At 37.2% G+C, this 12487-nt stretch overlaps 1 protein-coding gene across 7 annotated transcripts in view; it reads right to left on the bottom strand.

The window, feature by feature from the left end:
* The window catches only part of SKAP1 (src kinase associated phosphoprotein 1), a 281290-nt gene that overhangs the window by 211014 nt on the left and 57789 nt on the right, over positions 1-12487 (bottom strand). For all 7 annotated transcript variants that reach the window (XM_006940253.5, XM_045044377.1, XM_045044376.1 and 4 more), the window contains exon 3: positions 10907-10932. In XM_006940253.5, coding sequence (XP_006940315.1) covers positions 10907-10932 — 26 coding nt within the window. The remainder of the gene's footprint in view (positions 1-10906; positions 10933-12487) is intronic.

Raw genomic sequence — 12487 nt, 5'->3', positions numbered from 1 at the left:
AAAGAGTAAAAATGAAACAACATATGATAAAGAATAGACTGTGGGTAAGATTAGCAGGCCTGAAAATGTGAAATGACTTTTTTTTAAGTGTTTATTTATTTGTAACAGACAGTCAGAGTGTGAGCGGGAGAGGGGCAGAGAGGGAGGGAGACACAGAATGTGAAGCAGGCTCCAGGCTCTGAGCTGTCAGCACAGAGCCCGACGCGGGGCTAGAACTCACAAACCAGGAGCTCATGGCCTGAGCCAAAGTCAGACACTTAACCGACTGAGCCCCCCAGGTGCTCCTGGACATGAAATGACTTTTAACGTACTGAAGAGAAGGTGAGTTGTCTTTGAGTAATACAGACCTCCAATACCACTGACACTGATGGCAGAGGGTGACAAGGTTCAGCCTCCTCACGCCTACCCCACCTCAAAAAGAGGTGTTCGTGTATGATAACAACACGTAACAACAACATCAACAACCAAAATCTCTCACTGCCAACAATTCCATTCAATGTTTGGTCCTTTTTGGAACAGAAGTTTCACATGGAAGAGCATTTCCTTGTTTTTAAAATTTATTTTTGCTTCTTCGTTAGGGTATCGCTAACATGAGGAAAGTGCACAAATCTTCAGGAGAGTAAGTGGGTGTTGCATTTTAAGTTTAGGAAAATGCCGTCTGGTGATGAACCATGATCAAGAACCGGGTCAGGCTGGCAAGTCTGCGTAAGTACACGTCAGCTGACAAGGGTGGGTGTGAAGGTTGGTTCTCTTACTCTTTGCCTCACAAGAGTCAGCAGGAACTGGAAGCTTCATTTTGCATATCGTATAATTCCCTTGTCCATAACTAAGCCATCCCTTTCCTGTATTAGTGGTACTTCAGCCATCCTGGTAAACAGTAACTATTAAACAAGTTTCTGAGAGAAGTATGTGTTGATGGGCAGCACAGCAAAAAATTACTGCTGTATAATTAGGCTCGACCATCACATTATTTAGCCTCCAAATATCAAACAAATTCACTGGGGTTCAAGTCCAAAGACTTAACCTACTTACTCACAGAAGTTTTGAGCAGAAAAGCGAAAAATGTTATATTCCACTTTACCTCACATTACACATTTCTCTCAATATTTTGTGTCCAGAACATGAGAATTCATTAGAAGCAGAATTCCTGAAGTAGATTAGTTCTTATGCCCAAACTTTCGGTTCAGAAACTACTCCTCACATACTTTTCTGTATTATCCAGGGAAAATACTCTCCAAGAGAAATCATTTATATGTTTTTTTTTCCTCAACAAAAGTTCCCAGACTAATCAAACTTAAAGCAGTCATTTATTTATCAGTTTCATTCTTTGCATCTGCATAAAAACAAGAAATTTCATGAACTTTTAATGACCACATATGGAAAAAAAAGACTGAGATGGGGTAAGAAAGGTGTTCTTTATCGATGACCATGGGTATTATATGATACTACTTTATTATCTATTTTTAAATTCACTTTTAAGTGATAAGCCAACCTAACACAAGTATATATTGCTGGCCCTCAAACACTAAACAACAGAGAATGCCGTTATTTCATACCATCATCAGGATTCTGCCTGATGTAAATTCAAATGTAAAAATAAATAAGTAAAGGAGAGGGAAAAAAAATCTGAACGGACATGAAACTACCAAATCATGATTCTACTGAAAAAGAGCTCACTATTGTGTTAAACGAGGTCGTTTTGTGAGCTTTTTTTTTTTTTTTTGCCTCCAGTTTTATTGAGATATAACTGACATACAACATTGTATTAGTTTTAGGTGGACAAAATCGTGATTTGTATATCTTGTGAAATGATCACCACTGTAAGTTTAGTCAAAATCCATCGCCTCACATAGCTACAATTTTTTTTTCTTATCATGAGAACTTTTAAGATCTACTCTAGTCAACTTCCAAATATACAATACAGTATTGTCAACTATAGTAAACTTCTTTATTAGATTTAAAAAAAAGTTAAACATGCCCAGAGCAAAAAATTTCAAACATTACAGGAAGGTATATAATGAAATCTCATTTTCCTTTGCTTCTCTTGGTTCTTCTCTCCAGAGGTAACCATTCTGGGGGTTTCTGAGTGTACCATAAATTTTTTATCTCAATGTAACAAGAGTCTGTGTTAGTGGATTTTTTTCAAACAAATGTTAGTATTTGTCCTGTTCTGTAATCTACTTTTCTTCCCATTCATTTATCTTGGAGGTTCTTCCATATCAGCATATATAGATTTATTTCATTTCTCATTTTAACCAATATTTAGTTAAAAATAATATATACACATGGTGAAAATTCAGATAGTACCAAAGGATATGAATAATGAAGCTTCTTTCTTCCGCTCATCTGGATATCCCCCTCAGCAGAGGTTACCACTGTTCATAGATTCATGTGTATCCTCCCCAAAATATTCTATACCTGAGTAAAAAGCAAGCACATGTGCAAGATACATGTACACACACACAGAGAATTGTACACTGTGTGCCCAAATTGCCCTTTCATTTAACAATATGCCTTGGAGAACTTTACATGTTACACATCTATATGTATTATGTTCTTTTAACTTGTATGTAATATTCCATTAAATGGATGTGACGTACTTTATTCAGCTAGTCCCCTAATGCTAGACATTCAGGTTATTTGGAGTCTTTCCTATTCTAAGGAATGCTTACATATAACTCATGGTGTAGAGGACACAGAAGGCAGCAGCATCTGATTCCAATGATTTTTTCCTTCAACTGTATTAAATCCAGTTTTTTTTCCTTTCTTTTTTTGACCAACAATAGGCTTTATTTTTTATTTTATTTTTTTCCAATTCTTTTTCTTACATCTCAATATCATCTACTCCAGAATAGGGAATTTAGAAAGAACATAAAAATCTTAGAAAACTTTAACATTGAAAAGAAAAAAAATTAGTCTTTTCATTAAAGAAAAATCTTAACTCTTTTTGGCAACAGCTACAAAACAGTGTATTAACTTTAAAATATACTGGTGCACTCTTTTTTTAAAAAATGCACCAAACAGTAGATGTATAGGAAGTAAAATATTTGAAAAGGTATCAAAGTCAGTAATTAACTTCAGAAACAACTTGTGTGTATATCCACTTTCTACAGATTAATTTGTATAAAATGTAGCAAAAAAGGAAAGGGGGAAAGGCCTAAAGGAAGTCAAGTCACAAAAGCAGCTGTCAAGATTGTTGATGCTAAGAGGTTGGGCTAAAGCCAAAGGCAAGAGTATTCGTCCTGTGTACATTTCCCGTTATTAAATCCCCAAAAGACATAGAAAACATTCTGGAAGACTTCTTTATAAAAAGTAGTATAAGTTAGGATATTCTAGGTTCATAACCAACACTTGTGTTTATAAAATATTAGCATTCCAAGAATAGTGATAGAAAAGATATTTAACAATAAATTACAAATATTGTAAATTCAGACTTTTTCTTACAGTTGCAAACACGTCATAAATTTGGGCTGTGTTTCTTTGTATAAATCCTACTTACGACTGTGCTAAAGCCTTCTGGCATGAATGCAAAGAGTATTTTCATAAATAAAACTTAGTAAAATCACTGTACACTCCATCAATTTAAAAACACTTCTCTCCAACTTCAAAGGGAGACCCTTTTCTCCTTTTTTAGTGCAAAGATGGTGTTTCTTTGCTGCGTTAATGGTTTGCTTCTTGTAGCTGTCATAACTACATGCCCCAAGTATGTGATAGTAAGAGACGAGAAGTTAAATGACATCTTTGCTTCGATTCAACATGTCTCAGACATTACAGAGCAGCAAGCTCATCAATCTAACCTCAGAAGTGCCTACCAATACAAATCCTGCACATACATCCTTTAAATGCAAGCCTCACAAATATATACATGGCCCTATACTAGGGTTCAGCTGGAATAGATGAATTTTATGGGAAGACATATTGTTCTGGGAGGTACATATTGTTTAAGTTCTATGCATGGATTTACTCACATAGACCTACTTTGAAACATAAAAATAATACTTTGGTTTTGTGTGTAGTAAGTAACTACCAGGAAGCAAGCACTCCCCCTGAGTTTGTCATAGCATTATAATTTCTTACAACTCACAATAACTATGAAGTAGATATTATTAGCAACATTTTGTAGATGAAGAGGTTATGTCACTTGCCATAGCTCACACAGTTTGTAAGTAGAGGAGTCGGCATTCAAATTTACCTCTGATGTCAAAACTCATGCTCTTTCCATCACAAAACATTAAACTTGCGGGTTTTTTTTGAAAAAGGCTAACTATTCTATGTATTTTGTGCCCGAGACACATAAAATATCTAATGCATTAATGTACTAGTTCTTACAATAGAAATATAAGAATAATGTCACATTTTAAAAAATTCTCAACCTGGATTTCTTTTTCTTTTATCTTTGCATTATGAGAATTTTAAATGCATACAAAAGACAAAACAGTGTAATAAACCCCCATGTACACATCATCCATCCTCAACAATCAGAGTCAATTTATGATCCATCTGGTCTAATATACACCCCACCCCATTTCTTCCTTCCTCTCCCATACTATTTTGAATACTATGTCAGACATCTATTACTTTATCTTTCAATATCACAGTGTATATCTCTCTAAGATAAGGACTCTTTAAAAATACATATATAAGCATAACACCATTGTCACACCTAAAATAATAACAATAGATTCTTTTTAAATTGAAGTATAATTGACATACTATCTCCTGCTAGTTTCAAGTGTACATCACAGTGATCCAATATTTACATATATTATGAAATGGGCCCCATGATAAGTCTAGTTAGCATCTGTCATCATACAAAGTTATTACAGTATTATTGGCTATATTCCCCATGCTGTACATTACGTTCCTGTCACTTATTTATTTTATAACTGGAAGTTTGTACCTCTTAATCCCCTTCACCTATTTCACCCACTGTGGTAACCAACAGTTTGTTTACTATATCTATGAGTCTGTTTCTGTTTTATTTTGTTTGTTCATTTGTTTTATTTTTCTATTTTTGTTTTTTAAATGTTTATTTATTTTTGAGAGAGAGAGACAGAGACAGAGGCAGAGCACGAGCCAGGTAGGAGCAGAGAGAGAGGGAGACACAGATCGGAAGCAGGCTCCAGACTCCGAGCTGCCAGCACAGAGCCCCATGAAGGGCTCAAACTCACAGACTGTGACATCATGACCTGAGCCAAAGTTGGATGCTTAAGTGACTGAGCTATCCAGGTGCCCCCATTTGTTTTAGATTCCACATATAAGTGAAATCATATGGTATTTGGCTTTCTCTGACTGATTTATTTCACTTAGCATAATGCCCTCTAGGTCGATCCATGCTGTCACAAATGGCAAGATTTCATTCTTTTTAATGGATGAGTAATATTCCATTGTATAAATCTACCTCATCACCTTTAACCATTCATCCATCAGGGGACACTTAGGTTACTTCCATATCTTAGCTATTGTAAATAATGCTGCAGTGAACATAGATGCATATACGTCTTTGAATTGGTGTTTTTGTTTTCTTTGGATAAGCACCCAGAAGTAGAATTGCTGGATCATATGGTAGTTCCATTTTTAAGTTTTCGAGGAACCTCCAAACTGTTTTCCATAGTGGCTGCACAAATTTACATTCCCACCAACAGTATGTAAGAGTTCTCTTTTCTGCACATCCTCGCCAACACTTGGTATTTCTTGTCTTTTTGATACTAACCAGTCTAACAGGTGTGGGGTGATATCTCATTGTGACTTTGATTTGTGTTTCCCTGATGGTGATGAGTGAAGCTGATCATCTGTGTGTCTTCTTTGGAAAATGCCTATTAAGTCCTCGCCCACTTTTTAATCAGGTTGTTTGGGGTTTTTTGTACATTAAGTTGTATCTTTATATACTTTGGAATTAACTCCTTATCAGATGTATGATTTGCAAATAAATATCTGTCTCACTCAGGAGGCTGCCCTTTCTTTTTGTTGATGGTTCCTTTGGCCGTGCAAAAGCTTTTTACTCTGATGTAGTCAAGAGTAGATTCTTAACATAAATTATTCAATGTTAAAATTTCTAATTCTCTCACAGATATAATTCTTTACAGTTTATTTGACTCAAGATGAAAATGAGGTCTACACATTAGTTGATATGCCTTTTAAATCTCCTTTTTTTAAGTTTATTTATTTATTTTTGAGAGAGAGACAGAGAGAGAGAGAGGGTGGGGAGGGGCAGAGACAGGGAGAGACAGAATCTCAAACACTGTAAGCGTGGAGCCCAACGCAGGACTCAATCTCACAAACTGCGAGGTCATAACCTAAGCTGAGATCAAAAGTGAGACACTTACCCGACTGAGCCACCCAGGTGCCCCTTACATCTCTTAAAGCCTACAGTTAATAAGGCTTTATAATAACATTTTCTTTATTCACTTTGCATTAGTTGCTTATGCCAAACTATATTTTTAGGCAATTTACTTTGATAAGGGATATAGGCCTGCCATTTCATAATAGGGTTTTTAAGGTTCACACAGTAGAAAATTTTCATATTAAAATATACTGAATAATTTTCTCAGAAACTCTCCACACCCCTCATGAAGATACTCAAAGAATCTTCAAGCTGGCAAGAAATTTCACTGGCTCATAGTGACCACTGGATTAAAAAAATATTTTTGGGGGGCCTGGGTGGCGCAGTCGGTTGAGCGTCCGACTTCAGCCAGGTCACGATCTCGCTGTCCGTGAGTTCGAGCCCCGTGTCAGGCTCTGGGCTGATGGCTCAGAGCCTGGAGCCTGTTTCCGATTCTGTGTCTCCCTCTCTCTCTGCCCCTCCCCCGTTCATGCTCTGTCTCTCTCTGTCTCAAAAATAAATAAAACGTTGAAAAAAAAATTTTTTTTTAAATAAAAAAAAAATAAAAAAAATATTTTTGTTGTTATATATATTTACATATGGTCTTTCTTAAATTTTTATTTAAATATCGTGTCATTTGCTTCAGACTCTGGGTCCACGGTGGGCAATTTTTCTTCTATTCATGATAATGTTTTTCCAGTAATAAATTTCTAATTAAAAACATTATACCTTGTAATTCAAATCTGATTAAACTATAACTGTTGATAATTAACTTGTTTTACAAAAAGGGAAGCTAAACAAAATGAAGTATATCAGTTTGCTTAATGCCACAAAGTCATACTGTCATTGTATCCAAAAAGTAAAACTAATGTTTAACATCTGATCAATATCTTGCTTTAGATACCTGATACATGAAATGTAAAAGCTCTACGGCAAAGATCCCAGTGAATTTTCTTTGTAACTTTAAGTGAAACATTAAGTAGAAAAACAAGTTCTTAAAGCAAGCAGGACTTGAATTGTGAAAGGAATCTATGTCTTATTAAAAAATAAAAACAAAAAGCTTTTCCCACATTCTCCAAACATATTTGAGCTCACTAAAAGAGCTCTTTCACTTCTGTTCCTTCCACATGAAAATAAACTATTTGGATTATGTTTTATTTTCCCCATGTTTCACTCTTCGTTAACAAACATCATTCAGGAAGGTGACTGTGGGCCAATTAGAAAATTTGGGTGGAAATGTGAGGGCAAGAATTGCCATTAACACACTCGTAAATGCACACTACGTTTTCTCACTGTTCACTATGCCCAGGTACTGTGCTAGGGCTTATACATATTACCATTCGTCCTCGTGACAGCACTGCAAATGAGACAGTAATATACAGTGATGAAGAGCATGGGCTCTGGGACTATGAATGAGCATGAGGTTTCTTACTGTACTTACTATACTAAAAACCACTGACTTGTATACTTTGAAAGGGTGAATTTTGTGTTATGTGAATTCTATCTCAAAAAAAAAGCATATGCCATGGAGTCAGCCTGACCAAGTTAGAATCCTTGAGGGGCATGACATTGAGCAATTCTCAACCTCTCTGTGCCTCAGTGCCCATGTCTGTCAAATGGGTTTATTAGTACCTGCTTCATAGGGCTGTTCTGAAAATCAAATAAGAGAACACATATATAGGACTTAGCACGGTGTCTGGAGCATCTCCCATTTTATAGATAAAGAAGCTGAGTTTCAGAGAAATTAAGCAACTTGTTAAGGTCACATGACCTTTAGCTAAATGTTTTGGGTGGGATTTGAACCAGGTCTGTCAAAACTTGATGTCCATGCTCTTTCTACCATTGCATGTTTCTTCTCTAGACTAGGGACAAGACTCTCCCTAACACTATTCAATGGTCACCCTGCTACCACATTAAACCTGGGGTTTAATGGAATGATGGGTAAGAAAGAGTTTGTTTGCAATCTTTTCTATCTCGGGGCAGTCCATCCTCCCAAGCATCTTTCTTTAAAGGTGACCCTTTCAACACATTGTACCAACTCATCACAGACTTTCCCGTAACCAGATGTTTAAATGTGTACTACTAAAGAGATGTGTAAATAAGAGATCTTTTATAATTAAGAACTATTTTCCTCCCAGGCACCAGACTCTAGTTTAGTCCAAATATCCTGAAGAACACAGGTGTGTATTTAGGCAAATGCACGGAGTTAATAAAATTCATCCCATCACCTTCCTGCATGAGGATGCTGCCATAGATAAAAATGGTAAGAAAGTTTGAGGCCATCATTTCTGTCCTTTCTCATTCCCTTCCCAATACTCCCTAGTCTTCCAGGGCTTTTTAAATTCTTTTGCCAGCTGTTCTCTTATTTACATATTCTTATTCTTTTCATATCCCTAAAATGTCCTATAGTGCCTTCCAGAGACCTGTTAGTGCCCTCCTGCCCCGCACACTCTGCCAGTTTCTGAATGTGCAATCAGCTAAGATCTGATCAAAAGAGCAAGGTAAAAGATACTCTGTCAAAAAAATGTCTTAGGGGGAAGAGCAAGGCTGGGGCCAAGACATCAGTATGGGTTTTCCAACTTGATCTTTCCTTACTTGTGCTTCCAAATGAGCAAAGAATTTGCTACCTATATCCAATCATTGTTGAGAAGCAAATAGAGTTGTCTGTTCTAAGTAAACTCTTCAATTGTTCCGTTGGTTACTCTACCTCTGTCCTCTAAGACAGAAAGGCTGTGTAGAAGTTGCCATAAACTGGAAGGTGACTGCAATGCCACCACTACAAGAATCTGGTAAGATCTGCCCTTTGTCTCTGTGGTCCCATATAGTCTCCTGTGTTAAACTCCAAAGTATCTTCTCTTCGCGACACATTACTATGCTGTATCTCTGACACTAATTCTTTATTTCTCCTTTAGGTAATTAATTCTACTCTCACAGTTCCATTCGTTTCTGCCAGTTCACATTCACATTCTAGCCCCTGTGGATTTTGGTTAACATCTGTTAAACCCTGAACTATAGAGGGCCATTGCCTGAAGAGCATATTTCATAGTCTGCAAAGCAAACTGCTACATTATTACATATAATTCTCTATTCTCAGTCTATGTTTTTAGCCATAAATGCTTTAGGACAGTGAGATACACAGTAATACATCACATTATTTAAAATATTATAAATTAAAAAATATTACAAATACTACAACCAATGTACAAGAGTCAAAAGCCTTTAAAAGTGTAAAGTATTTATTTCTGACTGTTTTTAAAGAAAACCTTATATAGACTTGAAATACACTAAAAGTGTGAGCTAGGAAAATTAAAATTTTCATAAAACTAGTATCATTCCTCACAATTTGAATTTCTCTACGGTATTACTGCTCACTGACAATGGATACACTGACAATATTAAGAGCAAAAAAAAAAAAACCTGGAAAAGTTTGCAATTGATTAAAAAAAGTTTTAGAGGGGCGCCTGGGTGGCGCAGTCGGTTAAGCGTCCGACTTCAGCCAGGTCACGATCTCGCGGTCCGCGAGTTCGAGCCCCGCGTCAGGCTCTGGGCTGATGGCTCGGAGCCTGGAGCCTGTTTCCGATTCTGTGTGTCCCTCTCTCTCTGCCCCTCCCCCGTTCATGCTCTGTCTCTCTCTGTCCCAAAAATAAATAAACGTTGAAAAAAAATTAAAAAAAAAAGTTTTAGAGCAAAATAGTTCATAAAACTATTTGCAAGCTTGATCTAAAACACTCTGTGATTCTCTGAAAAAATGAAAATCCCCCATTTATAATAGGTTAATAATCAAAATTCAGAATGAGGTTTCTGACATTCTCAATCAGAGTACTAAAAAGGAAAAAAATGCATATAGTTGAAAGACACCCCCTCAAACTGAATTCAGGCAAAAAAAATCCAATTTTGAACCTTTTAAAAATATGTTCTAATCCTGTCCTTTTTTTTTTTTTAATTTTGCACACAGCTGTCTGTTGTAGTTTTTAGAATCATGCCAGATGCTGGGTTCATCAAGCAAAAGCAGGAAAACAATGGTTTGAAAGCAATTAGAAGCACCGAGGCTGCAGTGAGGCTCATATTAAAATGTGATAACACTGTTCTAGTGGGAATTTCAACACTACTCTATTTCTGACATTTCTCTGCTGCCAGACAGGCAGGCTGTGTGGAAGACCACTGTGACCAAGGAGGTAACAAACTGGAATTTATTTCTGGAGCAAATGAAGGATTAGCTGAGTTGGAGCCCTCCCAAGGTTTTTATTATGGACTCGGCCACCATTTTATTTGAATGCTACTGGATCCTGTTGGCATCTAACAAAGCTCAAGGAGTAAAAGCATATTATAGCTTTGGTTCGATAAAATAATCTAGCACCAATCCACTCAGAAGGCAGATGCATCACAGCCTCTTGTTGCTAAAAAGCAGGGCAGGGGAGCCCAGCAGGGTGAAGGTTAATTAAACACTCCACTAACTTTCCTTAGATATGGCTAATACCATTCTGTGTAGAAGCTTGTTTAAAAGCTTGTTTAGAAGACACAGAAGTAAACAATACCATCCACACATTTTTAGTGTGAAACCATAAATGGTCAAAAAGCACTCACCTTGGGGCTGAAAATCCCAATAGTACCTGAAATACAAGGAAAAGAATGGAAATAAGTCAAACATATGGTAGATACAGCACCTAGCCCAAAAAGCTTGCTAATAGTCAATAACCAGCCAAGCCACTACCCACTCTGAGAAAAACCAAAGCGTCCCTGAGATTTGGAAGATTCTCAATGGCCTGAAGGCAACATTTAACTCTCTGTAACTCAGAAAATTTTGACCATATTGCTGGAAAGGCCCTAAGAGGTTACCTAGCCATCCATGGTCCAGAGTTTCTCATCAGGAGCCCTACGGGCTTTGAGTATGACAATTCTTTGTTGTGACAACCTGTCCTGTGTATTACAGGACAATCAGCATCACTGGTCCTTGGTACCAAACACCAGTGGCACTCCCACTTATAATGACAGCCAAACAGCATCCCCCCCACCCCCAAAACATCCTCAAATACTTCTAGGCATAAATTCTTAATTTTACAGGTGAAATCCAAACAACTGACTTAAGGTCACCTAACGTTTGAGTGTCTATGCCAGGACTGGGGCTCTTACAATTCACTGTGTCATTCCATCGCCTCTTTTATTTTGGGATATCATCGGCAAAGCCAACAACCCTTAAAGTCTTAAACCTAATGAAATGGCAGTAGCAGAAAGGATCATTTGTAAGTCACCTACTTGGAATCGAATAGCACTTTCCCCCATAGAAGCAATGTTATATATGGCGGCTACCCACAAAAGTCTACTGTACTTTGGATTCCATTTCCTCCCGCCTTCACAGGAACCTTACATTATTCTGTATTGATTTCCTTTTGTATATATTCAACCTCTTCCTCTCAATGTGGCCCTTTCCATCAGTATTTATGCTTGTATAAAAATAAAGCAAACCCTCCCTCACTTTCTTCATATCCCTCCATCTGCTATCCTCTTTCCCTTCATATCACAGTGAAATTTTCAAGAAGTGTTGTCTGTAGTTTCTCTCTGTTTTCTCACCTCCCACTCACTCCCCAACATACTCCAATCTTGCTTATAGTAACCACACATTAATTCCTGTCATGGACATAGTGAATTCCATGCCACTAAATAGAATGAATATTTTCCTATCCTCATCTTAACGTCTCAGGAATGTGTATGTGCATTTGAGCACCTTTTTTCCTTGGGAGAGAGTCCAGAGTTATTTTTTAAATCAAATTCTTTAAAATTTTATTTTTTCAACGTTTATTTATTTTTGGGACAGAGAGAGACAGAGCATGAACGGGGGAGGGGCAGAGAGAGAGGGAGACACAGAATCGGAAACAGGCTCCAGGCTCTGAGCCATCCGCCCAGAGCCTGACGTGGGGCTCGAACTCACGGACCGCGAGATCGTGACCTGGCTGAAGTCGGACGCCTAACCGACTGCGCCACCCAGGCGCCCCAAATTCTTAAAAGAAATCCATAACCCAAAAAAAGATTAAGAAAAAGGCAATACATAGGTAATAATGGAGTGTCTTCCAGCATACCCACAACTGAAATAAGGTGAGGCTACTTGAGAGAGTATCATCCCAGTGAGTATCTAGGTTATTTCTTTATAAGACAAAAATTCAGAAAATG

The sequence above is a fragment of the Felis catus genome, chromosome E1 (genome assembly GCF_018350175.1).
Source record: "Felis catus isolate Fca126 chromosome E1, F.catus_Fca126_mat1.0, whole genome shotgun sequence".
Taxonomy (NCBI): domain Eukaryota; kingdom Metazoa; phylum Chordata; class Mammalia; order Carnivora; family Felidae; genus Felis; species Felis catus.
Note: the sequence above shows the minus strand (reverse complement) of the source record. Positions and strands in the feature narration are given on the sequence as shown.